Source organism: Oryzias latipes, chromosome 3 (assembly GCF_053564925.1).
Source record: "Oryzias latipes strain Hd-rR chromosome 3, Olatipes_Hd-rR_3.1".
In the NCBI taxonomy this organism is placed as follows: domain Eukaryota; kingdom Metazoa; phylum Chordata; class Actinopteri; order Beloniformes; family Adrianichthyidae; genus Oryzias; species Oryzias latipes.
The window spans coordinates 15,955,099-15,983,072 of NC_136239.1; the positions used below are offsets into that span (position 1 = coordinate 15,955,099).

General features: G+C 39.2%; 1 protein-coding gene across 1 annotated transcript; it reads right to left on the minus strand.

The window, feature by feature from the left end:
- Positions 1–27,954, minus strand: smad3a (SMAD family member 3a). Its single transcript, XM_023953094.2, has 8 exons — positions 27,208–27,954; positions 9,316–9,509; positions 8,919–9,053; positions 7,921–8,046; positions 6,917–7,129; positions 6,641–6,778; positions 4,489–4,633; positions 1–2,200 (listed from the first exon to the last, which is right to left on the minus strand). The coding sequence occupies exons 1-8, from the start codon at positions 27,408–27,410 to the stop codon at positions 2,077–2,079; spliced, it is 1,278 nt and encodes a 425-aa protein (XP_023808862.1). The 5' UTR covers positions 27,411–27,954; the 3' UTR covers positions 1–2,076.
- Positions 27,955–27,974: the final 20 nt, after the last annotated feature.

Consider the following 27,974-nt stretch of genomic DNA (forward strand, 5'->3'; position numbering starts at 1 on the left):
TATTTTAACCACAGGTTATATATTTTATTAAGAGACCAACATTAATACACAACATAAGCATTAACTTTTTTAGGCAAAAACTATCTCACAATCAAAATCTAAAAAAAGACAAATTCAGATCGGAGAATTCCTGACTACCGGTGATCAAATGAAACAAGGAGAAAGAAAATGAACACTATAGACTTAAAAAAACGATGAAGTTGTCTTTCCCTACAGCCATGCATGGGCGTTAAACATCCCATCATCAGAGCTGCTAAGTTTAAGGACACTAAAGCTGTCTGACTGATAGATATCTGCAACCATTGGACATCCTTTAAAACAGACGGACATGTGGCAGGATGCCAGGCTTTTGCGGTTACTCCAAACATCTTATCGCTCAGCAATGGTGGGCTGGCAAAAGCATCAAGAGAAGAGCTGAGACCAAAATACACAAAAACAAAGGAATCAAAATGTTGTTGGTGTTCACCCGCTGAGTGTTCGACTGAAGCTCAGACCAGAGGGAAGTCGGTCCACTTCCACCGCAGCAGGGGGTCAAAAGGAACAAAGCCGCCACTACGGCTTTCTATTTCAGTGACGGCTTTTATCGCTGCTTTGCTTTATTTTTGACGTCCTGCTTGGAAAAAAAACCTAAACAACAAAAGGTTTTTCTTGTCATTTTAAAACAGCTGCTTATGTACAAACACTTGTTTCGTTTTTCTTATAAAATGGAGACGTTAAATGTGATTTAGCAGATTTTTACATGCATGTATGAATCTATAAACAGTTCCCTTTGTAAAACACTGTGCTTTGTAGTCATCAGCCTAACAGTAGAAAAGCAGCCAGCGCTGATTCACCACATCATGCATAAAGTGGACTTGGTGAGGACAAAGTTCTCATCTTACTTTATCAGAAAAATACTTTGCAGCAAAGCACCTCCGTTAATTCATTGATCCTTGTTACTACTGGTTTCCATCTATCTATTTTTCCAATTTGTTTTCTTTATCCTGTGTGTAAAAAGTCAGTATGGCTTACAAAAAGGATCAACGTTGTGATGACATCATGTCCACACGTGTGTGCTCATTATCACATGTGAAAACAATCAGAATAGTACAATATGTGGTGTGCTTTTAAGTCCTTTTTCAAAACGTTCAATATATTATATAACAAAACCATAAAGGACAGAAAAGGTATTTTGTAAATCTACAAAGCTTCTCTTGAAATGAATGCAGGCTCTTTTAACGAACGCCTGATGAGCCGAGCGCTTCCATCCACTGGGCTCTGACCAAAATCCGTTTAAAATTTTCCCCATCAGGAGGACATTCTCCTCCTGGTGACTTTTGATGAATTCCATCAACTTTAAATACTCAATAAAGTACTACAATCAACTACACTTCCAGCGTAACATTTTTGTTAGTTCAAATTTAAACATTGTTTCCTTGATTTTTTTTTTTTTCCTGTTTAATTTTATTTCTTTAAAACACTAACCTGTAGTGAAACATCTGGCTATTTTCCTTATCAAAGTGACCCTCAGTCCTGTTTAGATCACAAATGTAATCAAAGTTTGCAGTGAACGCTTTTATACAATATTTAAAAGTGAAATTAAAGTCTTCCTAACCAGTCAAATCCCAAAAAGACAAACAAAGTCAAGTAAACGTTCATAATTACATGGGTTTTAAAGGGAACAACAACGCATAAAAATGTCAACAATTTATTTTTTCTATGTTTTTTAAAGATAATTGAGTGTAAAATGTATCCAACAGCTATAAACAATAAACAAGACATTAAAAAAAAACAGGAAATAAAAAAATAATTCTGCCTTTCTGGCTATCAGATGCCAAAAATGACAATGACCTTCAAAAAAAAAAAGAAAAAAGAAAAAAGACCAATATGCTGAGATCCTCCTAAACTGATACTGCATTAATGCACGTGTCCCCTTTTTGCAACTAGAAAATAAAAAAAGTGCTACTGGCAGCGAGGAGGGACAAACAGTGGCTGGATGAGAGGCGTGTCATCATGTAGTTCTCGGGCTGCTCTTCCTATCTGTGTTTTCAGTTTCGTGAAAGGGGGGGGGGGGGGGGGGGGGCAGGGAAGCTCCCCCTAGGAGACACTGGAGCAGTGGATGCTTGGGGAGCCCATCTGTGTCAGCACCTTGTCGAGCCACTGCAGAGGGCCGTTCAGGTGGAGCTCGATCCAGCAGGGGGTGCTGGTCACTGTCTGCCGCCTGGGACGCACACACAGACAACAGATGGTGAGGATGCAGAACCAGCCGCTCTGCCTGTAAGTAAACACATCAAGTCCTGGAAAAACAAACACCTGATCGATTTTAGCCCTGATATTTGGCATATGCAATCAAACTGGATCTATTCTGAGCTGCAGCTGAACTTCCTGCTGTTTAGTAAGACGAGGCTTCGACTTTTCTGTGAATTATGGCAATTATTATTGCACAGCGTCATAAAACTGCTTTAACAAGACGGCAAGGTTTTGTTCTGTCTGGCACTGAATCTGATCATGGAAACAAGATAAGATGTTTTTCACATTCATAGAACACTTAAAACTAGAGTCACTGTCTGAAGCTGTTTTTTATCCCTTTATTTATATAAGAGACACCCATTGAGACGGAACTCTTTTCACCTGGGAGATACCCGGGTCAACCTCTGTTCACGGAACAGCTCCTCTTAAGAGCCTTGCTCAAGGGCATTACAGCAGTGGAGCAAAGGCTTTTTTACTTTACTATGACTTTTTCAAGTCAGAATTGGGACTTGAACCAATGACCAACCAGCCAAGGGTTCATGTCAGTGACCAGTAGGCCAGCCCTCCACACACATCAGCTGGATTTGTAACCCGTGACTGTTGATTTTCTTTCTCCACGTCAAAGCGCGTCTGCAGCCTCTGTCAGGGTTACTTAAACAAGAGTTCAAGAACAGAACGTTTAGCAATTTCTGAGAACTTTCGTTCCAAAATGACCTATTGGCAGACCCACTCTGATGTAAATTGTGTTGTGTTTGTAATCATGGCGAATTAGGAGCAGAAATACAGTTGGCGAAAGCCTGTAGAGGTGACATACAAGCTATAATTAGTGGGCAACAAGCTCCCTGCTCTGCTCCATTCTGATGTATCCACTTGCAGACAAATAGATCCATGAACGTCTTTGTTTTCCTCGTCTGAACTGTTATCTGCTCCAACATTGCTCCCCGTTTTTGTTGCATCTGCAATGTTCGGTTGGGGCTGTAAGCTAGTGGGAGAAAGTGTAATCAGATGGATGACGGGAAATAGGGGCGGGCTTACTTTGCACCAATGGGGTTGCCCTCAATTCAGAGGTAAATTTCTAATGAACTAATGTTTTATTTGTTTTTTTTGACTGAAAATCCTCATTAAAAGAGCAGTGGGGATACTTTTACAATAGATCAAAGAGGATTGGAGTGGGACTTTAAATGAGGCCGTACTTTGACCAATAAGGCAGAAAGACAAAAAATACGATTTGAAGCTTGATCTTGAAGCGTCTTTTGTCAAATGTGCTACATTCAAAGTGGACTGATCTTCATGTCTTTTACATTTTTTGCTGTATAGCTGTTTATATTTGATATGCTTCTTTTTCTAAACTTTCTCCTTCTTGAATCTTTACGATTCTTTTGTTCTCTCTGACCTCAGAATGGACAGGACAGACTGGAGCTGATAACGAGAACAGTGGGATTGAACTTTGATGATTCAGGGTTTGGATCCAGATGTTTCACATTTTTAAGGCAGAAATAAAAAAAATTTGAACAAAGGGATTAAACTGCTGGCTCTGTGTTAAAAGTCTCATCAAGCTAAAGGATGCAGAAGTTTTGGAATCAACTGGACAGCAGCTCACCGGATACAACACAAATGCTTCCCAATGTCGGCTCCTTTAAAGTATTCATTCATGTGAAGCAGTTTTTAAACTGAATGACAAAAACGTGGAGGGACAAAGGAGTTAAAGCAGATCTGTAGTGAAAACAGAGAAAGGTAGGTGGAGGTGGAGTGGAAAGAGGCCTGTCTGATCACGTAACCTGAATCCTGTTTTTTAAGTGTCTCCACATGTCAGCGTCTGGTCTGGACAGGAATGAAGAGCAGCCGCTTGCAGCACAAAACTCTCCCTTGTGGAAATCTCTCACAGGCCCAACTTTCGGGCCGATCCTTCGCTTCTCTTTAATTACATTTCCTCCTCTCGTACTATCAGTGAGTCAGACGGTGCGAAGAGTCAGACTGTGTGGAAAACAGAGCGCCAGAAGAGGGAAAGTCTGACATCTTTTTGACACAAAGCATGTGTGTTTAAAAATAGTCTGTTTCGACAAGCGCGGCTTGTCTACTGAGGAGACTTCCCTGACGTCAGCCGCTGGATTCACCAGAGTGTGAGAAGGTGCCCGTGAGCGAGGGCGGCAGTATCTTGTCTGTGTTTACTCAACTGTTCTCTCAAGGGCCTCGTCTTTGCTCATCAGCACCGTTTAATGCTGAAATTGCAAAAAGGTGAACGGCTGTCCTGCATCCCACCTGTATTCGGCTCCCCAGCCCTTGACGAAGCTCATGCGGATCGTGCACATCCTGGTAAGCTGATACACAGCCTCAAAGCCCTGGTTGACGGACTGAGCCAGGAGGGCGGCAAACTCCTGGTTGTTGAAGATCTTCAGGTTACATCCTGGAGGAAACACAAGGAGCATTTCTATCATAAACAAAACTCCCTCTCACTTCTGAAGCTTTTGATCATATGACAGTAGATAGAATTGTGGTTTCTAAACTTAAAAAACCCAAAAACAAATCAACCAATAAAACAAACAGACCACTGTGCAAAGGGAAAAAGATGTGTATTTTCCCCCCACAGTGGATGTTAACAAGAGAAACCGGCCTCAGTGTAGTGGTGCGGTAAGTGATGTGGGCTCCTCCAGGCACAGTTGTGATGACACAACTAGAGCACATATGTTCCAAATCATCCAGATTACACAATCAACTTTACCGTAATTATTCAAAATTTAGAAAAACTCCCAGCATTCCAAGTTTCATCGTAAATGTATAAAAAAAAAAACTTTCAGGATGACTGTTTTAGGAGGCAGGTATGTGAGTTTTTTCATAACTTTCACTCCTCTTATTATTGTGTTGAATATTTATCTCAATTCAGGCACAAACAGAACCGACAAACTGTATTTTTCGGAGTAAAAGTTGTTTTGTTTTTTCCCCAAACTTTTGACAGGAGTGCGACTTGTATGTGATTTTGTTTAAACGTAAATGAGGCTAAACACTGGATGGTGGCTCCTCCCACACATGACCAGAGCATCTAGTTTATGAACACATTTTTGGACAAGCATTGAGGTAATGAATTTGAGGCAGCAGACGCAAATTTGAGGCGTGAATCGCGTTTGGTGTGAACGCAGCATTACACTGGGCTTAGCGGATTTGTTCAGAAGTGTCGCATCTTTCTTCTAAAAGTCCGACTTATACTCCAGTGCGACCTGTATATAATTTTTTTCTTTATAATGCATTTGTTCGCTGCTGCAACTTATACTCTGGAGCGCCTTATTGTCCAAAAAAATATAGTAATCATTCAGGCACAGACCTAACCACCATAAATGCTACAACAAGGACCAATCTTTGCTGCTACTGTTCTGAATGAGACAACATTCCTTCTTTGGTGTTGACCGAGTTATACAGTCTATTCTAATCATAAACAGTCTTATGTATTAAAGAACACGGTCTGGTCAGTGATTCGTGCTCACATTACGTCACCCTAAGCCACAGAGATGTATCGAACAAGCCAAAGCATTAATCATCACTCTTAGTCATAGTTCTCCTTCCATCTAAAAGTGTTTTCTTTTTTGCCTCCAGTCACCAACACGTTTTCAAACATATTATTACTACTCCAGCAAGATGTAAGCGCGAGGGAGGCGCCCACATTTCTGTACTGTTATTTTATACTGAATTATGCATATTTTGCTGAACTTTTTGGGGGGTTACAGTGACCATTTATTACGTCCATCTGTTTATCATTATTTGCTTAACGAGTCACTCCAATGAAAATCGTGTCCTTGGTGTTTTTAACAAAACCTTGTCACATTTTTCTCTTAATGGATGACCTGTATAAAAGAATTTAAGATTGAAACTGAGTTGCTGAATATATTCTTATTTAAAATCGAGTTGGATCAGGAGCAGATGAAAACCGGATCGGAATCTTATTTTCTCCACTCCAATTCTAAATCATCCACTTGTAGACAAATAGATGCAAGTACATTTTCATTTCCTCGTCTGAGCTGCCATCTGCCTCAAAACTGTATGGCTCCATAGCTCCAATATTACTCACCTTTTTTTATTTGCTACACTAATGTTAGCTTGTCACTAACGGAAGAGAGTGTAAACAACGGCATGCTGGGAAATTAGTCCTGCCCACAACCCAAAAGCAAATTTCAAATGAGCTACTCCTGCTCTGCAAGAAATGTCTTAAAAGAGACACAGGCTTTTTGATTTGAGATAAAAAACTTCCTAATCATAATTAAAAGACCACTGAGAAGGATGTTACAATTGAAAACAATATAGTTGGAGTGGAACTTTAAAGGAAGTGTATGACTGCGGATGAGAGAGGTACAAACTTCTTTAAACTTTCCTAACGCTTCCTTATGCTCCCTTTCCCCTTAGTTTCTGCCTTCAAGTCACAAACCTGGAGGGATCTTGCAGACTGTGGCGGGGTGCCAACCATAACGCTGATTACAGTTGGGGCTCTGAACAAATATAGCGCTATCACTGAGACACTCCGCAAACACTTCTCCTCCGATGTAGTACAGCCGCACGCCCCGGCCTTGGAGACAAACAGGGAAACAACAGAAGTGTGAGAGGAAAGCCACGCCACGATGACATCAGCAGCAGCACAGACGTGAGAGTTTGATCAAATTTGAGAAAATAAATAAAAACCTCTGGTCTGGGTATGGGGCCTTACCAATGTGTCTGCGCGTTAACTCCACCGCCGCGTTGCGGTTGACGTTGGACAGTAAACCAAGGCAAAAGCGCTCAGAGTTGGAGGGGTCTGTGAATCCGTCCACTGTCAGGGAGGGCTGTGAGGCGTGGAAGGTTTCTCCAACTCGTTGGTTTAGTTCGTAGTAAGAAATAGAGCACCAAAAAGCCGGCTCACAGTATGTCACTGGCTGAAGGTCTTAGTGGGAGAGACATACGTACAGTTGGTTTACATCAAAGCAGAACAGAAGAAAGGCTAAAGAAAACTGACTACTGTAGGGATTAACATTCAAAATGTAAAAGACATCTGAATGACAGGCAAATTATATGTTAATAATAAACCACGTGTGCATCACACACACATGTGAATGAAGGAAGGAAAACTGAAAAGAAATTACTACAAAGAAGAGGTAAAACTAGCAAAATACGGAGAAAAAAGAACCGAAAATAGAGGATGTGTCACAAAATGTTACACCCATGTTTACCCGAAACCTTCAGCAGACAAAAGGAGGGAAGTCAGTCACTGATGGGATGCCAGAAAACCAAATAGCTGAATGAAACGCTAATCTGTGGCTGTTTTCACTAAGTTCAACTGGTTCTGGTCATTTTCTCCGCAGCATGGAACAATCTTTAATGACTTCTCCATCTTGCCTTTGAAGTCCAGAGGAGAACTCGTGTTTTTGAAACCGGAGACTTTTTGTTACTTCGTCAGAAAAGTCTCTTTGGAATTTTCCCATTTTAACAGAATAAGCGCAGGATCTTGTTATTAGTGTTAGTGTGGGTTAAGTGGTGTCTTGGCCTGTTTAACAGCTCAGATGGTGAGCGGGAAGACAAAGGTTTCATTCATTACCTAGTTTCCTCTAACAAAAACGATGCTAAACCAAACAAGAGAATTCCCACTGGGGAGGAACACTCCTGAAAGATTTTCCACGTAAGTAAAGACAGACAGGTGGAAAAGGAAAACACACGTCAACACATTCACACAGTTACCTAAATTACTGTGTGTGGGTGAAACAGGGTTAGGGGACAGATTTGGGGAGCTTGTGTCCATGCTGTGGGTCATCTGGTGATCACTGGTCTCCCCATCCTCGCTGAGGTAACCTGGTGGTGGCGTTTCTGAAACAGACCAAAAACCGCTAGAACACAAACAAGGATAAAGTGCCCACATCTTTTTAGACACATCTTCATCTCAGAGACCTGATTGAGGTTTATTTTGTACCTGGATGACAACTGAAAAAGTAACACAAATTTTAATATTGGGCTCCTGCATTAACCAGGTTAGCAAGTGTCAGAAAACGAGAACGAGGGCTTCTAAGTGGTACATGCAAGTCATGTTGGATAAAAACAGGTGACACACTGAAAGCCTGAAACCAAAATCATTTCCTGTCTGTGTCAGCAAAAACTCACTTCCCTGATTTGATTTTTTTAAACACAAAAACATTGTTTAATTTGTAAAAGAAAAATCATAGAAATCAGTCCTAAAAATCAATCCAGGCCAGTAATCAATTACTGAATTACAGAGTTCATTTTGATGAAAATTACTTAGAAGTTTGAACAACTAAACAAGAAGAGAGGAACCAAAATACACATCATGCACTTCTCTCTTTTTTAAATTGTTGCACAAAATTTTCTGGGTTCATGCAGTTCAGCTGCAGCTGGTCAGCAGTTGTTGGAGTTGTTTTTTTTTCCAACACCAACAGTCACTGCTCTCAACAGCCAATTGTCCTCATTGCAACTTTTAACTAAATCTAGCTGAGAGTCAGATAAATAACAAAGGAAACAAATTGAGAGACATTTAAGTGATAATCATTGAAAACCAATGTAAAATATATTAATATATCTGAGGATATCACTCATTCACTCTGCCTTTTGAAGACCTTCTGTTCATTAAACCCCACTCGTGCAGCTTTTCGGATCAGATCTTTAGCCTAAATTGGACAAACGTGATCTGACAGACTTTAGACGGGACATGACCAGAGATCAGGTACCTGGTATGTAATTGCTTTGGGGCTCGATGCCAGCAGGGAAGTTGGTGTTTTCAGGGATTGAATGGCTGTAGTCATCCAGAGGAGGAAACTCACTGGGGATTTCAGTGTGTCTGGGCACGAGCACCGGGGGCAGAACTGTGGCAAGGACAAAAACACGGACATACGCTGAATTCTATCCACTCTAAAATGTAGTCATGAACTTCAGTGCAAATAATAAAATAAAAAACAACCTGTTTAGAAATAATACAAACAAAACTCTTTACATGAAAAATGGGCACTAGAAGGGGATCAATTGTTATTTCTTTTGAAAGGTGATGAAAATGGCTCTTGGCGTTTTCAGATTTCCTTCTGAAAATAGCATCAGAAGAAGAAATATTTGCTCCTGAAGTTGTCATACCTGGTGTTTCTACCCTTAGGTAGTGGTATGGGTTAACACACACTTCATCTTTCTTTGTGTGGAAGGCGTATTCGCACAGCTCCACCGCTCGCAGCTCGTGGTGAGACTGCAGATCGGGCCAACGCCACAGTCGGCAGTAGATGACATGAGGTAGACCTTTTCTGTGGGAGACCTGCAGACGACCATCCAAAGACCTTCAGAGAGAAGAAAAAGGGGGAAAAAACACAGCTGGTCAGAATCACCCTCTGTTACCCTTTCACTAAAAAAGTCTTGATAGTTCTACTTTTCATAGTTTTCCTTACATTATCTTAAGTATTTCAACTTAAACACACAGCCCATAGGAATTTTAAAATAATATGAAGGTCACCTCCTTCAGAAAAAGCAAGATGACTTCCAACAGTATTTTGTGCAACACTGACAACTTTTAAGTGGCAACCTTCTTACTTATTTTTCACAAGTTAAGGCACAATGATTATGCTTAACCGCCTACAGCATTATTTCTTTTAAGACTATTAAACCCCATCTTTTTCTGATCTGTTTAAAATCTTCCCAAGGACAAGCAAAACATAAGAAAACACTTTTCTCCGGAAATCTTAAAGTTGAATCTGACATTTACAGTGTTAATAAATTCTTTCCCTATTCTCTTGAGTTGCTTGTTCTGTAAACACCCTGAAAAGAAAGCTGGAAGGCTTACCTAATTTTGCCTCAGCCAATAAAAAAAGAAGTGCTGTAGTGATATTGCCTTGTATGTTAAGTGGAGTGCTGTGACAAAGTACTTGTATGAGTTCCCTTAATTTAAGCCTTGATTTTAAAGAAGAACCTAAACATTTCAATCAAGATTATGCAAAATGCCCACACTGTCCTCCCAAATGTCTCAAAAGGTGTGCCTATGTTGTTGGATATGGGTTCAGGGGCTGTGAGTGCCCTGGCTATCATATCCCTTCAAAATAAATCAGAAATTTATCGATATGGCGATATCAGCTTGTGCGATATGTGTATTGCAAAAGACGCCGTAAACCACAATTTACGGTTACGGTACTTTAAATGTTTACACGCGTGCCTTGACATGGAAACCTTTTATTTTTCTTTAAAGCAAAGCCCAACTGCACACTGCCCACATTCTTCTCAATTGTTGTTTATACTAGTTTTGGCCAGTAAAACCAGAAAGGCAGATAATGGCTTTTTGGTGTGTTTCCCCAACATACAAGTTCTTATCCATCTCTTATTGAGGTAACTTGTAGTATAATTTATGTTGACTTTTCTTTAGATAAAATTGTTGCAGTGAAATGGAAATGATGTATTAGTTGTCGTCGCAATACTGATCACTAATGTTGCACATCGCACGTTTTCCTCATACCGTGCAGCCCTAACCTACAGGAAACGGGAAGCAGAACCAAGAGAATCTATTCTACACAGTTGACAGTCCTGGAAGATTCCTTTTTGGTTTTTCTCATCATACTTTCAGAAGTGTACTGGAAACTGGAGAAGACCAGCAACTGTCAACATGTGTTGATTTTGTTGTATTAGAGGTCTTGAAGGAGAAAAAGTAAACATTTAACAGTTCCCTGCGTGCATAATTTGCAGGATAGAAGTTCTGGGCGACATCAATGATCCTTTTGTTTGTGCTTCATACCACGGTACTGTGAATCTAAAAGCCTAAACAATGTTGTTGTCAAACAAAAGTATAAAATTACCCATTTACCCTTAAAACACACTTATTTGCTCACAGTTGCTATAGTTACTAATATACTCTTACTAATTACTTATTACTAATAAGTAATAGATGTTTTATACCAGTCCAGCATGCAGAGAGGAATTTAGACCTCCATTAAAGATAAAAAAATAATAAAATACATTGGATCAAGATATGCTCTTTAATAGCAACATTTTTATGAGTCCTTTAAAGCAGTTTGTTTTTTAAATGTATAAAAGGATTGCCGGGCCAAATAGTCTAATAATAAACAACTGGAGATTAGACTGCACAGTCCATAACAGGGATGTCATTGTGTTGTATAACATCAGTCCTCATCTGGCATTAAATGTTCCTGCTGTGATGATTTAGGTCAATGGACAGCAGTGAGTTCCCGTTTACATCACAGATTGACAAAATGGGGTACAGCTTCTAATCTGGAACTACAATGACCCAACATGTATTAAAAAAAACTCAACTCATTATCTTATGCAAGAGTCAACAGACACATATGTCCCTCCTATCTGTCTGCCTCACCCACCCACTCACACATGAACATAAATACTAGCAAAGGGTCAAAGGCTTAAAGCAAAGCCCTTTAGAAGGACAAGTGTCTTTATGAATAAAACCCTGGCCGTGTGCTGTTTTACTGCTGAAGTTGTCTTTATCTGGGTCAGCCATGGTACATCCAGCAAAGTGCTACTTTCATTTAGAATGGCAGTTGCTCTCTGTGGCTTTTCTTTCACACCTCTGGGCTGCATAAATTGCACCATCGTTTTATGGCAGACCAGTTTTCTTCTGAATTTGTTGAGCCTATGGATATTCCTCGAGACTTTGTATAGTCTTGCATGGAGGCGAAATAAACAAAGTGTGAACTCAATGACCAAACACAATCACCATGATGGAAGAGCTGTCTATCAGCTGATTCTTTCGTCCCGACAGACACTTTACAAGTTTATGGCACTTATGCGTTGTTACACCCTACAGCTCTATAAACTGATAACAGGAAGAGCTGTCGTTTCACAAGCACCTTTTTTTTTTTAGTAATATACTGACATTTATGCTGACTACGTATAACATTTGTCACGTGTTATAACTAAGTAGCTTTATGAGAGTTAGCGTTTGTATTAAAAATACGATACATATTTTATGCGCATGACAGTGTAAAGAAATGAAAAACTAATATAAAGATTAAGTTGAGATCATGAGCCATTTATTTACGTTGTGTTGAACATCTCTTCTTAGAAAATCACACAACATATGACAAAAGAAACCTCGCTTTTACAAGAGTTTGCTAAACTCATCTGCATCTTTGGTAGGACCTTGTTTATTTTAAAACGGCTACATTTACAGAGGGAAAAAGCAAGGAAATTTAAACAAAATGAATTATGGTAACTGTTTGTGCAGGTGCACTTGTGACCAGAGTTCCTCTTTTTTTCTCTTGCAGCTTTCCTGTGTAGGTCACAATTTTTCATGACCAATTGCAGCTATTTCCTTTCACGAGATTTCTTAATACCAGAACATTTCTGACTGACTACTGCAGTCATTTAAACATTCCTTTTCAGGAAATGACCTCGGAAAATGCTTTTAAATGAAGCCACGTTTTTACTGTGATGAAAGTAATAAATAAAATTTAAAAACTCTGTTCTATCAAACTGAAACAGAAGTTGTGTACTTTGAAAGAGTTATTGTACGTAATCCAAGCATGATGATGATTACAGGAGGGAAACATGTACTGTGGTAACAGTAATTGCATGCAGATTTATTGGAAAGAACTCACATTCATTTTATCTCAGCAGTAGAATTGTATTGATTCCGTTAAGCAATAAAATTTGTCAAAAGAGAAAATCTAGTCTAAATCTTGCAAGTCGTTTTACTTAGTATGACCAGAAAAAGATGGTAAAAATCTACAAAAAAGGGTTTGTCTGCAGTTTCCATGGTTGCCCCACCTGTTTGCCCACACTGGCTTAAGTGGGCACTCAGTGGGCTCGCTACGGTAGCCAGCCGCCCGGTGGGCAGAGTAGCTAGTACTGCTGGTCCCTAGGTGGTGCCGCTCGTTTGCTCTGCCAGACCCTGGGCGGCGGGGCTCGCTCGGCTGTCCACCGGGCGGCTGGCTAGCATAGCGAGCCAGCCCACTGAGAGCCCACTTAAGCCAATGTGGGAAAACACAGGAAAAAACTGCGGACAAACCCCTTTGGGGGCCACATTTTCTGCCCATGTTTAAACCATATGGGGCCCATTTGGCCTTGCTGGCTGGGTTAGAAAAACAAAACAAAAAATAATTGTATGTAGATTTTTGTTTTACTATGGGGAAGTTGTGTCATTGCCTTTGTGTTCTGTGACCCAAAACAGATGCTTAATTGACCTTACGGCCAACCAATATATGTATTGGAAATGGGGCTGGGGAGAGTGAACAGTGAGTGTACAAAGATATGTCTAAAAACCCATGCTACAGAGGATAACATAACTTTACCTGACATGCAGTAACAGATTAGGTATTCATTTCAGTAAATGGGTTTTCTGATAAAGGACCAGGCATGAATACAGTTTGTGATGATTAGTGGGTATATCAATTGTAAATAAGTGTGCTTTTGCCTGACACACTAAACAGACTCAGACAGAGCAGATTGTGCTTCACTAAGCTAAGAAGGGGGGGCAAATCAAACACTAGGAGGTATGCTTAATTTACACAGAGACACAAATGCAATGGATAGAAAAAGGTGGTGAACACAAACTTTTTGCCTCTTAGAAAATAATCTTACTGACAGATGAGATGGAACTATCAGACAAATGTAAAGTGCAAATCTTTCTAAAGTTTCCCCAAACTATCTCAATATGTTTTTATGACATCACAATTAGTTTTGAATGTTTTTGATACTTTAAGGTAAACACTGGACATTTGTGACAACCCGTGCTTTAAACGTAAAACGAAAAGACTGTGTAATGGACAAAGAAAGGGGTTGCTGCCCAACAATAGGTCTGGAGAGCTCAAGGCACCTTAGATTGAACCCCTCAACCCCCCTTCCCCGTCCTCTGTCTGCTCCACCGTCCTTCTGTTCCCACTGCCAAGCCTCCAGAACTGAATGACGGCTGGGTTGTGGGAGGGTGGGGCAAGGAGGCTGACATAGCCTTTGTGCTTTTCTAAAAGTCTGTGGTCAGTTGGTCAAGGGATTGCTGAAGGCTGTAATCACATAAGATGGAGTGGTGAACTGCGGCCCTCCAATAACATCACTTTAAAATAAAATAATGTCAGATTTCTGTCATTCTTTTGCTCTTATCTTCAACAAATCTGACTAATTTGGGGTTTTTATTGGTTGAAACTGGTCAGATCTTCAAATATTTAATGAAAACTATTCTGGAATGCCATTTTAAGGTCTTGACTCTCAGGTTATGAATGAACTCATTTATATAAATCAACTGTTGGCACAAGACTTACTAACTACGTATATTCTATATTATAAACTATATTTGTAGCTGTGTAATTGGCAATTGTGAAAAAATAAAGTGTCAACGTCAGAAGACTCTACTCAGCAAAAAGCTGAGGAAAATTTTAAAAGAAATTATACACTTATTATTATTATTATACACATGCCCCGACATGATTTTGCAGAAAAAAATAACTATCTAAAATATCTTTTAGGTAAAAACCAATAGAATACAGACAATGGGGGAGGACGGATAGATCTGAACTTCCTGAGTTTTTCCTATTTCTACTTCAAAATATAAAATAAACTTTCTGCAAAAACCTTTCTATATTTATCTTCTGGTTTAAGTATCACATTTTCTCCTATAATAAGGATCTGCAGTTCTAAATTGAGCACATATTTTAGTCAGTGAATGCACTTCGGAAGCAGTGAGGCTCAGACAAAGAAAGATCTTCCATACACATCACCCACTCTCTCTGGAAAAGTCATTAGACTTCTCCCTTTCAACAAAGGTGGAGATGGGAGGGGGGCAACCATTGCATGTGAGAGAAAATAAGGTTTCACTATATGGCATGTTGGTGATATCACACAGGGCTGAGGTGTACTGGGACCAGTGAAGGAAGGACTAATGTGAAATACAAAACCAGACCATCAGTTAGGCTAGACGACGAATAAGACGGATTGGACTCAAACTAGGGGAAAATGTAGGACTGGGAACCATTAGTTTTACTGCTAATAGTTAATGAGCTAAGCAGCATGGCTCTCTGAAAAAAAAGAAATGATCAAGAAAAATCAAGATTTAGGCCACTGAAACTTTCTGGTTTTTTTGTATCAATCTTTGTACCAAGCAGCCATTCGGCTGCTGTTCCCACATCATAATGCTGTACATTAATGGGCATTTGCAGGCAAAAAAGTAATTTTGCTGAGTAAAATGAGATGGCTGGTCCACAGTAACAAATCAAAGCAAACAATTTACTTTCATAACCCAACTGCTCACATGCAGAGTGTGCTCAGCTTTTGTATAACTTAAAAAAAAACTATACAATACAATAGGTTAAACAGATGCCCTAGCAAAAAAAAAATATATTTTTTTATATTTAAATGGCACAATACAAACGGAAAAAAAACCTTAATTTGAAACAATGTTTCAATATGTGACTATATCGTCAAAACGTATAAACTGACCAATGTGACCTGTCAAACACAGTTATGTGCCACGAACTCAAACACACACAACACTTAAAAATAACATAAGATGTGATATAAACTAGATATCTGCAAACAGTGAGTGAAGAAAAGATGGACAGGTGCTTCAGTCAAATCACCATTGGTTATTTTGAGTTGATTTGAAGCTAGCTTGAAGATTCCTGGTCATTGTCAACACTGTATCAAAGAGCTGTGACCTTCCCAGAAATGGGAAACTAGGTGCAACACACCTGGCATTTCTACCAATACAAGTGTCCACAATATGTTTGGGAATCAGAGTATCTTGGAATGAATTATGGTATGCGATACACAGCTCACTATGCAGAAATATTATAACACAAAAATTCAATTAAACCTGATAAACTGCAAAACAAAACGTAAATAGAGATAAAAGGAAATCGTGGCCAAAATGTTTAAACAGTGTTAACTTCATCCATTTAGATATCTATTTGAACATTGCAATTGCCACAATACAACTGTCTTCCTGTTTTTTTAGTGCAGCAACATGCAGTGAAAAAAAAAGCAAAATAAAAATACACTATTTCATTGGGCAAGCGCTTTGGATTACTTGGCCAGATCCCTAAAGCAGTTCAACTTATTTATTTTGAATATTAAATTAAAAAAAATACTTGTAAAATATGGAAATACAATTATAATAAAAAAGAAAACCCAATTAGCATTAGCTTCTATTCTCATATTTTACATAAAGGTTGCATGCACGACTGCACTGTGGTGTAGCGGTTACCACCCTCACAGTGAAAAGGCCCTGATTCAAATCTCAGCTTAGTACTGTGTGGGTGTTTGTGTGATCTGTTTGTTCATATGTGCACAGTTTAAAATCATGCTTAATAGATTCATTGATGAATCAATATTGTCCAATAGGTGTGAATGTGATTCTGTGTAGTTGTCTGTCTCTATGTTGCTTTGTGATGGACAGGAAAATTGTTCAGGGTGTGCTCCAACTTTGCTCACCAGTATTGGGTAGGCTTTAGCAACCCCAAGACTCCGTATGACAATTGAGAAAAATGGATGAATAATACATAACAAACTCTATACATGAAATAATATATGAAAACTCTATGTATGATGCTTTTATGTATATCCAGTCCATGTGTGATTTGTGGACTTGGTGAAGGCATGTCCCTCTGGATATCTTGTGGGGGGCATATGATACATGAGCTGCTGTCGAGGGACATTCCTATACTAACAGAGCAGTGGCTTAGTTTGCATAGCTGGAAGAAATTCAGACTGGTATTGGGGTGTAGGTTGGACTCTGCCAGCCATCCTGTTCATAGCTTTTATAGACAGCATTTCTCTGGGGAGCAATATGTCAGAAAAGTTTGGCTTTGGGAAATGTACAATTCCTTCTCTGCTGTTTGTGGATGATGTTGTCCTATTAGCTACATCAAGCAATGACACACAGTAGTGGTATGTAGATAAATGTGAACCCCCAGGTTGGGGGGACAATCTTTTCAGCCAGCAAAAGCAGGAATGTCCCCTCTGGTTAGGAATTATTAACGTCCAAGGTAGAGAACTATAGTGACTGGGTGTTCTGTTGGGGGTGGGGGTGGGGGGTGGATGAGGCAGCATCCACATTACTGCAAGTTTTGTACCAACAAAAGACAGAGCTGTGTCAAAGGAAAAAAAAACGTTTTCTACATTCTCTACATTCTTGCCCTCACCTACGGTTGGCTGAAAATACAGTAGAATCCCTAATGCAAGCTCCAAAAAAGATGTAGCATCCATTCAAAAGGAACTCTGAGTACAGGTGATACTTCTCCATGTCAAGAGGAGACAGTTGAAGTAACAATAATAATAATAATAACCCATTTTATTTAAAGCGCCTTTCATGAAACCCAGGACACTTTAAAAAACAAAAGTTAAAAATAGACATTAAAATCACAAAAAATATAAATGACAAAATCAAAAGTGAATCAGGATGGGAAGGAAGAAGTAAACAAACATCTGGTGAGAATGCCCCATAGACCTCTTTCTTGGGAGGCCTTGCAGGCATGTCCAACCAGGAAATGGTACCCTGCCGGATTTAGGATATGCAAGAGAGATTATGTCTCTGCTGTCCTGGGAAAGCTGTGATATCTTCCCAGAAAAACTGGAAGAGGTACCAGAGACAAGAAAGTTTGAATTTCCTTCCTGAAACTGCTGCCTAGATACCCCCAGAAAATCAGTAGATCAGGGTTGCCCAATCCTGGTCCTCCAGCTCTCCCTGCACTAATGGATCAGGTGTGTTTTGTCAATCAGAATAAGGAGACACCTGAGTCAGCTAATCAGCAGAAAGCAGTGCAGAGAGAACTGAAAAACAGGCAGGGTAGTAGATCTCGAGGAGCTGGATTGGGCAGCCCTGTAGAAGATAACAGATGGATCAGTGGTTCCTTCTTAGTAAAGATCTTTCATGATACATATTTCTGCTTCCAGTACATAGTGGGACACATTGTGCTGTTGCATAGCCATGATGATAAGAATAAGTGAAGTCCAAGCACATGTGATAGCTCACTACCAGAATATATACCCTGTTGAGTAAGTGTTAGTAAGCACAAGAAGCAATGTGATGTCTTACAAAAACCTTAATATAAAAAAGGTAAATGATTGTTTATTTACCGGTCTTACTTGCAGCTAAAAAAATATAAGGAAATCAAATCATCAAATCAGCCCCTGCCACATGATCACCCAATGAGGTCAGGAAATATTGAACCTAATATGCCTTTTACCGAGTTTCAGTACATCACATTCACAAAAACGATTTAACTTCTAAGTGTCACAAAACTTGTATAAATTAAACAAACCATTACTTATTCTGTGTATTTAGATATTCACTTAGAGTTGAAAAAAAAGTTTCCTTAAAGTCTCTGCTTCTTCAGATAAAGTTGTTTTCCAATCCACATTCAGCAGCAGTCCCGCACATGCCGCAGTAGTGTTGGCCGTAGCAGCCACTTCAACACAATGGAGTATTTGTTGTCTGGTGACTGTGTGTGTGTATGTGTGTGTGTGTCACTGCGTTTAAGTATTTTTGCCTAGTGCGTGTGCACTCCCCCACAGATAGTGAGACGTCCAGGGCCAAATAGAGGCAGAGGTTTCTCTAACCCCTCCACCCGTGGTGCAAGCCGCAAACCAAACAGCAGCCCACGCCCTCCTCAAAGCCCCAGCAGTCTGAAGGAACATTCCTCCGAGCTGACTAACCACATGCATCTGCACACACTTGCACTTACACAGGAACAGAACCATGTACAATGACAGAAGATGAACGTTTTTTTAACTTGCAGACTGTTCAAATATACCAAAAATTGCGCTCCACTGTTTTACGTAAAAATTGCTGGTTGCTTAACTGTTCAGTTTAAATAATAAAAATCTGCAATAAGAAAAGAGTTTTATTGTTGCAATGAAAACTGTTCAGTTAAAAGATACTACCTTCTTGTAGTACAAACAAACAAAAGCAAGAACCTCCCCAGCTTTAAAGCCGAGTAAACACCCAATACGGGAAGTATTGTCTTTAAAAAGACAAGAACACGTACAGACTGTTTACATATCTGTACTGCTTCACTGTTGTTTGCTCTGTTCTAAACAAATTAAACAATGGCTCGAAATCTAAATCGGGCAGTAAAGGGCAAACTAATTACTGTCACTAGAACACCAAGTCTTCCAGAGACAGACAACCCATATGAACATTCTGTGACCTGTCTTTGAGGACTGTCCTAGCTGAACAATGCTGTCTTAGATGACTAAGATATGACACATTTAATGCAGTCTGTCCATGTTAATGAGTGCTAAAGCATCAATAAAAGCAGCACCCCTGCTTTGAAATGAAACAGTTGCAGTTTCAAAATGTAATAAGTGGCCCTTTTTAAGTCCACAAACTTTATATCTTCTTTGGATTTAGAAATGATGATTATTACTTCAGTATTTTCACTCATTTTAAAAGTTTTATTAGAAAATTGAGAAAGTTATTAGTAGATGACATGACAATAACTATTATTTTTCTTTAAAAATATTTTACAGTGACTAGCACACATACCTTTGAAAAAACTGTTTAAAAAAATCCTAATAACTGGGCGTTTTGGAATTCTGTAAAGTTAATATGTTGTTTGCCGCTGGAGCATCTGACGTATGTTGCGGTGCAGATAAACGCAGTGTCTCTTTGGCACAGTAGTTGTAGTGTCTATGTGTATTTAGTGAAGTTTGTCATCCAGACACAACCTGACATTCTTCTTTTGAGTGCTGAATTAGTGTCTAGTGAAAAAAAACAACACACCAGTTCTATCACAGTAATTTATTTCTTCTGTGGTTTGTTTAGATTTTTTGCCAACAAACCACACAAACTACATTCCTAAATGGCATTCCAAGATGCTGCTCCTAGCCTAACTGTCTGCTTCATTCCTCTCTTTTATCGTGACCCTTGCCTTTCCGGTTTGACTTTCCCAAATTTCAACACTTTTCTCACATGTGTTCATCTTCCTGTATTTAGTCTGTCAGTCTTTATTAAAACAACGATAAACCCAATATAAACTAACGTTCTCCACCCTATTATACTTTGATTAGAACATCATGTAGTCACCCCTAGATCCAGACATAACAATGGGAATCCCCAACTCTTCATCTACCTTCTGTCCTGCTAGTATGATTTTCTGGAATTTTTTTGCTCATTTTAATTTCATTTCTTTGTTAATGGTGGAAAAAAATGTGGTCTATTTTTGCTAGTTGGATTTAAAAAAGACTATTATATGTAATATGTAAGATTATAAGGAAAATAGTAGTTTCTTCAAAATCACAAAAAAAAGAACATGGATTGTAGATTTGGCACAGATTATATATATGCTGATGTAAAAATGTTTCAAAATCGGCCGGTGTTAAGCCAAAGTGTCAATAATGTCTCCCACAAATTAATAAACAACCTAATGTACTAAAACTACAAAGTAAGAAACAAAGTATTAAAGAATGTCTTGTAAAAGTTAGGATCAGGTACTCTTTCATCCTATCATTCTGTCATTAATCTGTGTTCTCTCATTTTTGGTCAACTCGTCATTAATGTCAGCTAATTTTCGTTCTTCTTCACTATGTCCTGCCTCAGCATGCATCACTCTAAATCATGCAGTCATTTAATGCCAGGGGAATGTGTGTACACACAACAAATGCAGACAGGGGTATTGGCTTAAACCCAAAGTATGTTCAAGAAGGTAGCCATGAGGAATCCACTCCCACTGGCTTTGTAAAAAGACATTCACATTCTGAAAATTTAATCCCTTGACACAGAGAGCATTAGGCAGTATAAAGTAGGGTGGAGTATCACCAAAATTTTATAATCGATTTGATTGGATTCACAAGAGCCTGGATCGATCCGATTCATGATTTTATTTATTTATTTCCATCAACTCGATTCAATTCTCAATTTTAAATGTACACAGTTTACACATATTAATATTATTATATAATATTATATTATTATATATTTGTACAGAAATCCATTAATAATCTTTTTTTTTTTTACATATTCTGTGAGTAAATAAAGCTGTTAATTTAGTCAGCAATGTATGTTCAGGTCGACCGAGCATTAGCTTTAGCTGTCCTATGAGAAATTCCAATACATGTTAGCATCAAGCTAGCAGACAGGTTTTACTGCTGCGTTTGATCACTGGAAAAGAAAAGGCATAAAAGATCAATCTCTACTTTTAGGGATCGATTATTGATCTATTAAGCTTGTATCGATTCAGATCGATTAATCGATTTTATCAACCCAGCCCTATATAAAGCATTGGTTATTATGACATTAGAAAAAGATTTACTCAATAAATATTTTACAACTTACTGTATATAAAACCTTAGGAAATTGACACACATTGTTTTGAGATTAAGATTATTTGGGACCAACATGACTGTCTTCATTAAGTGTCTTTAGTATTACTTTCTGCTTTGGTCACAGATGGGCACATTAAATATGTGTTACTGTTGTTTAAAAGCAAAAGAAAAAAGATGTTACTTTGTTACCTTATAGAGTAACATTAAAGCTTTCACAATCTACCGGTACATTTGTTTAATTATAAACCATTATTTACTCCCAAATTTACACACCAATGTTTACAGCTAAAGTTACAGCATAGGAAGCCTTAACCAAGACTTCAACTTGATTTAAATTTCTAGCTTTCATTTTTCTAAAATTAGTATAAATAATCAAAAAGGCATTTATAACATGAACACCAACTCACTATTACGTCTGGCTGTCACACATTTAAATCAATTCAGTCAAAGAAGTGTTCATTGGTGATGTGTGTGCTAATGATCGGCCTTCATCGTTTTTGTTACATAACATTTTCAGTGTTTTTTGTTTTTTTCCCTGCGCGACAAAAGAGCTGCACGATCAGGGGTGCAGGAGCCCCCACAGCGCCACCAACACCCTGGCAGCAGACGCGGGCCCATTTCACTCAGCGTGGGGGGCAGGGGACAGGGAACAGAACATTTTCAGTTTCTTTAAATTGAGTGATATTTTATAAAAGTGTAAACACTCTAAGTAAATAGTTACAGGTTTTAAAGAAAATCGGAAAAAAACTTGATCTATCTTGACTGTATACAGTATCATCTATTAGAGTAGCGTCTGCAACCTTCAACCCTTATAGAGCCAGATTTTACATGGACCGAAACTGGTATGAGTCACAAATTCTTATTTCACCTTTTAAAAAAGGAAGACAAAAATTTGTATTTTTGACATTGTTATTATTATGATAAATAATAATAAAATATTGGTGTCTTTGGCAAAGATAAAACATAAATAGAAAACAGCCTTTTAAGGGTTACTGGCCGACGAAGTGTGCGTTATTACTTTTAACGCACGCCGTGGAAGCCTGAACCGTCTGACGCGAACCCGTTTATACCATGGTCACTTACAAAAGCAATACATATTAACCAGTTTTTAGTCCTTAACTCTTGTTTTTTTCCGATTTGGATCGCTTTTCTCACAAAGAGATGCGCCGCATCACGTAACAAATAGTCCGCGTCGCGCCGCACCACTGCTGCAGTCAAGATTCTCCGATATATATATATATATATATGCTGATCTTTCTGATGGGTTGAATAAAGCATCAATTCAGAGAGAAAGTTCACCTCTTACCGCTTGTTTTTGTCCAAATGATGAAGCAAAAGGTTGTTATAAAGAAGCCGGCGCAGTGATACAAAACATTTAAGATAGGTGACCGGAACTTCTTTTTTCACGTGCGGTTATCAGGTTTTAACGCACACCCAGCAGCCAATCAGAATCGAGTATTCACCCGGACCATGGTATAAAAAACAGTTAAAAACTATTGGCAGAGGTTCACACATGACTCATCTCAATGTAGAAAATCTAGTAGTAGGTAGTGTGATGTCAGCAGTAATAATAAAAATAACACTACTTCATTTTAACATTTGTGGGACATCTCAGCCAGAATTTCATAAATCTAGTGACCTCAAATTAATTTAGAGCTAATTCAGTGACCCTTGCCATATTTTGGAACCATAACGCATACTTCCAGTAAAATCCTTGAATTTTTTCAGAAATAGAAAATCCACTTCATAATCTGGTGTGCCTTAGGCATGAATTCTGATTGTGTTTAATGACCTCAAACTGATTTTCTGTGGTACACAGAGCTCAAAAATCTGTCATTGTTATGGCACAACTTTGTTAAACTATGAAGGATTGATGGATTGTTGGAGAATTCTGGCTACCGTAGTCAGGAACCTCGTGGAGTGACACATACTGTCCTTTAGCTTTTTGTGAATGAGTTGAATTACCGGTACGTTAGTTATCTTACATTACTTTTTTCAACTGTCTTTTTATGTTACAGTTGATCAGTTCCATTAAAAAGCAACAAAAAAATTGTAATGTTTTCAAGTTTTACAGAACAAACATAAAATTGACAAACATTTTTATCAACATCTTTAGAACAAGGTAGGAACTAAAAGCAAATTCTGAGAACTTCTTCTAGTAGTTTAGACCGTTGCTGCTTTGCAGGTCTTACCTTTGTTGTTTTTGCTGGATAATCCTTGTTTATTCCAGTCTGAGATTGAACATGCTTGGTGGTACTGCTTTAGGTGATTTAAAAAAAAGGTTGGTGGTATTTTCTGTTTTAGAAGGAAAATGCTTTCTTCACAATTTGCAGTGCATGTTACTCTGATTTTTGTCAGATTTGAAATAACTGATATACCTCCACACAGGGGCCAAAATTTTAACCCTTGTGCTATCCTATGGGGTCCAGATGACCATTGACGTGTTATCCCTAGCATGACACAGGTGGATAAAGGTGAAGAGGATTTCAAGTAATCCATGGACACCAGTGAAGATCACAAATCATTGGAAAAAAAGGGTTTAGCGCACTGTCTTGTGGGTCTAGATGACCCCACTCCCAATGTTAATGTGCTTAAGATAGCACAAGGGTTAATCTAAAAGGATACACAACATATCAGTCCTGCTTTTCCGCCTCATCAATGCACCTATTGACCCGGTCTATACACAACACTGCCTTCTTTCCACTCTTACCATTGTGGCTAAGTATCATCAAGCTTGGTAGCTGTGAACCTCAAATGAAGGTTTATGTGTCACAGAGATTGGAGCTGACCCCTCTAGAAACAAGCCGGAACATGCTGGCAGCTGTTGTCAGCGAGCCAGAGAAAAGGAGAATTAATAGAAACAGCAGATCTCCAGGGACAGTGTTAGCTCAAACTGACAGTCCGATCTGATCTGGGGTTGTCTTAATGCACTGCACCTCTTCCCCTCAGCATTAGTGATGGGGAAATATGAAACCTAGATCACGGCAAACATTATTTAACCTTCCGGGTAGGATTTGCTCTGAATGCTGGCCCGGACTTGCAAAAGCTTGTGGCAATCAAGAATGAGGGAGTGCTCTGTTAGGGGTTCCAGTCTTTTTTCTGACACGGTGTACTATTAAAATCCAAACAGCCCACCCAGTTAAGTAAGTTTCAAAGCAAAAACAAAATATTCATCTGACTCATACAAAAATGCATTTTCTATGTTTTTTTCTAAATACTATTAATAAATAGCCTTAGTTGAACAAAAAGTTTCTTATCAAACTCAAAGATTGTGTTGCATGTTTGCAAAATTATACTTATAACCTAAAAACAAAAGATCAAGCACAAAAGAAAGATTTTAGTTGATATGAACTTGAACATACAGGCCATAAATACTCTGTAAATCATAGCAACATAGTCCTGTTCTCCAAGTTACAGCATTGCTTTAAACTAGGTCCCACTAAGATAATTTGATTTCAAGTTTATGTGTTTTTGCTAAAAAAAAACCATCTAGAATTTGATGTAGCTATATGCTAAACCTGTGTGGTCAAAGTCCATGGTGGCACCAGCTAGAATTGTCATGAAAAGACAAGGACTTAATCTCGGTTAATTCTATAGAACAGGGGTCGGCAACCTAGGGCACGCGGAGGGAAAGACAGTGGCACGATGGGGTGTGACAATGAAAAAGAACTTGATCTGTCATCCATTTGTATTTTTCGGATTAAAAAAAAATCACTTTTTTCGGATTTGAGAGATCCTCTCCCCTCACAATGATCTTTTTTCCCCATAAGGAAGGGCTCCAATCACGCAGAGCTGTTATTGTGACCCCGCCCACCTATACCCTATAAATAATGCCACTTTTCTGCGTCATGAAAGGGCGATTTAAGTGCATGCCGTAGTGAAAAAAAGTTTGCTATGGCAAAATGAAAATGCAAAAATGAACCTGTGATTTTGAAACTCTTGCTGATGACAGGTGGGGAGAAATGAACGTCTGTGGATGGAACGTGATCGCCCCGTGTGCCCACCTGGTGTTTCTGGTCATGTTTTTGGCGTCACAGAGGCTGACATTTATTTCATTTATTTCATTTATTTCAAACAATTTTATTCAATTCTGTGCAACTTACAGTGTGTTTTCAATCAAGATTTGTGGCATCCCTACTACTTACTAACACTTGAAGTCTCTCTACAATCACTTTTTGATCTATAGTAAAAGCGTTCCCAGTGGTCTTTTAATTATGATTAGGACATTTTTAGCCAAAATATAAAAATCTGTGTCATTTTTAGGACATGCAGTACTTTCTGAAGAGCAGCAGTGGTTCATTAGAAATTCCCCTCCACCCCACTTCCCATCATCCATCTGTTTACACTCTCTCCCATTAGTTTACAGCCCGCCACACCTCCAACCTAACATTACCAGGCCAGCAAAAATGGCAAACAGTTTTGGAGCTATCCAGCCGAATACAGTTTTGAGCCAAATGCCTGCTTGGACGGGGAAAACAAAGACGTACATGGATCTAGTCGTCTACAAGTGGATGCATCAGAATGGAGCGGAGCAGGGAGCTCCTAGCTCGCCGTCTGTACTGTACTGCCTTCTTTTTCAAGGCTGATTCACAACAATTAGACCAAAGAAATTATCAGAAATGCCATTTTAAGCTTAATTTTCTTAATATATGTTGTCCATCATGAGAAATATCTCACAAGAACATGTTAAAAGTACTTTTTTTTTATTGGAGTGGGTATTTTATGAAACCTTTTATTTTTTTTATTTTTTAGAAAAGCCCACCAATAGAGATGGCTTCAGATGAATTTTTGAAAAATCAATTCAGCTTTTTTTTAGCCATTTAGCAAACACTAAGCAGATGAATGAGCCAGCACACAGAACATTTTATTTTTATATTTCGTTTTGCGCTCTTATATCTTCTACATTTATATAGCTAAACATCACACATTTGCTTTAGTGGAGTTCATATTTCCATGTTGTTGTTTGACAAACATATGTGTCTCAAATGTAGTTTGACAGCTTTGATGGTGTCACCCTAAATTGAATTGGTCAATATTCTAAATACAAAGTATAAATAAAGCTCTGTCCGTTCAACCTAATGACCCCACGTGCCAACATTTTGGGAAGGTCTTTCTGAGCATGTGCAGCTGTGTGGAGGGAATAACTCCTGGCAGTGGCAGCCTCTGACTGCGTGACAGAGCAGAGCTTCTGAAACATACCGCAGCGGTTGGATGTCAGCCGTCAGTGTTCCGAACGAGGTGCTGATAGACAAATAGCCGCGCAGGAGCACTGACAGAAAAGAGCCTCACTCGCCTACGCACTCGCAGCGCTAGAAAGCGCCCTAGATTAAGGCCAAGTTATATAACTTGGACTACATTGCTGCTGCTTTCACATCGCATGCGGTGTGTTGTTGTTGGCTATTCGCTGCACCGCCTCAGACGTGGGTTCACAGCAACAACTAAAAGCTAGAAAGTGCTATGATGATGATGATATAAGTCGACGTTTGGGGAAATGATTTGCTAGCTTTGCTCAGAAAACACCGTTAGCTCGGTTCATCAGCGGCCAAAATATGCAGAAATAAAACGCACAGGAAACCAAAGTTTGACATAATGATGCAGGGAAGCAACTAGAAACTTTCTGTCAAAAAGTGATGCCAGACAACAACACGACAGCTCAGACTGTGGAGGGCGGGTTGCAGTTTTCTGTAATAACTGAGTAACAGCAGAAGTTGGGATTTATCTAGCTAGAAATGCTGCATTCACGGTCAACGTTAACAGTCGCCATACCTTGGTATAGTGATGCATTTTGTGTTGATGCTCTGTGTGGTGATAGCTTTCTCGAGTTCATCCAACTGCCCCGTCTTCTTCAGCTTCTTCACCAGACTTTTTACCGCTTTTTCACACCACTTCTCCTCCTGGCCGTTCTGTTCTCCCTTCTTCCAGCCCAAAAGTCTTTTGACGATGGGGGGAGTGAAAGGCAAAATTGACATCTTGAGTTCAGTTAAGTAGTCCGTCCAGTGTCGAGGAATCCGCTGGTTTGGACAAATAAACAAAAACAACTTTGTCCACGACGCTCCAAATAACGGTGCTGCGCGCGTTATAACACTAAATATGAAATATTGCTCATTAAAATCCGCGCACGAGCATCTCTGGGTCAAACACTTGAAGCGCACTCGTCGCCCTGACTCGAGCTAAGCGCCGCACTGCGCACCGGTAGTTTATTGTTCCGTACTAATCCGCCACAAAACCTAGTTCCGTCTCAACTTTTTAAATTCAGAGCAACTAATTTTCTTTCAATATCAGTGTCTAACTGTTTTTCCTATTTGGATACACAATATACAGTAACCGCACTGTGTTACGTTTTCCTCGATAGTTCAACCGTTGAACCATAAAGTTTGGTAAAGTTTAAGTTCATCCGCGGTGCTGTGGCTCGCCGATTGAAGTCTGCTGAAAGTCTGCATCAAATGCAAATGCCGGAGCTGCTGCTGGCACTCTATTCAAGCTGCAGACTGCACAGCAGACCTCTGACAGTCCGGCCCGAGCAGCTGGCCAAA

Coding starts and splice junctions, on each gene's coding strand:
- smad3a (XM_023953094.2), bottom strand. CDS start 27,410: ATGTCAATTTTGCCTTTCACTCCCCCCATCGTCAAAAGACTTTTGGGC. Junction 9,510..27,207: donor AAATGCATCACTATACCAAG/GTATGGCGACTG, acceptor TTCTCTCTGAAG/GTCTTTGGATGGTCGTCTGC. Junction 6,779..6,916: donor GTTAACGCGCAGACACATTG/GTAAGGCCCCAT, acceptor TTTGTCTCCAAG/GCCGGGGCGTGCGGCTGTAC.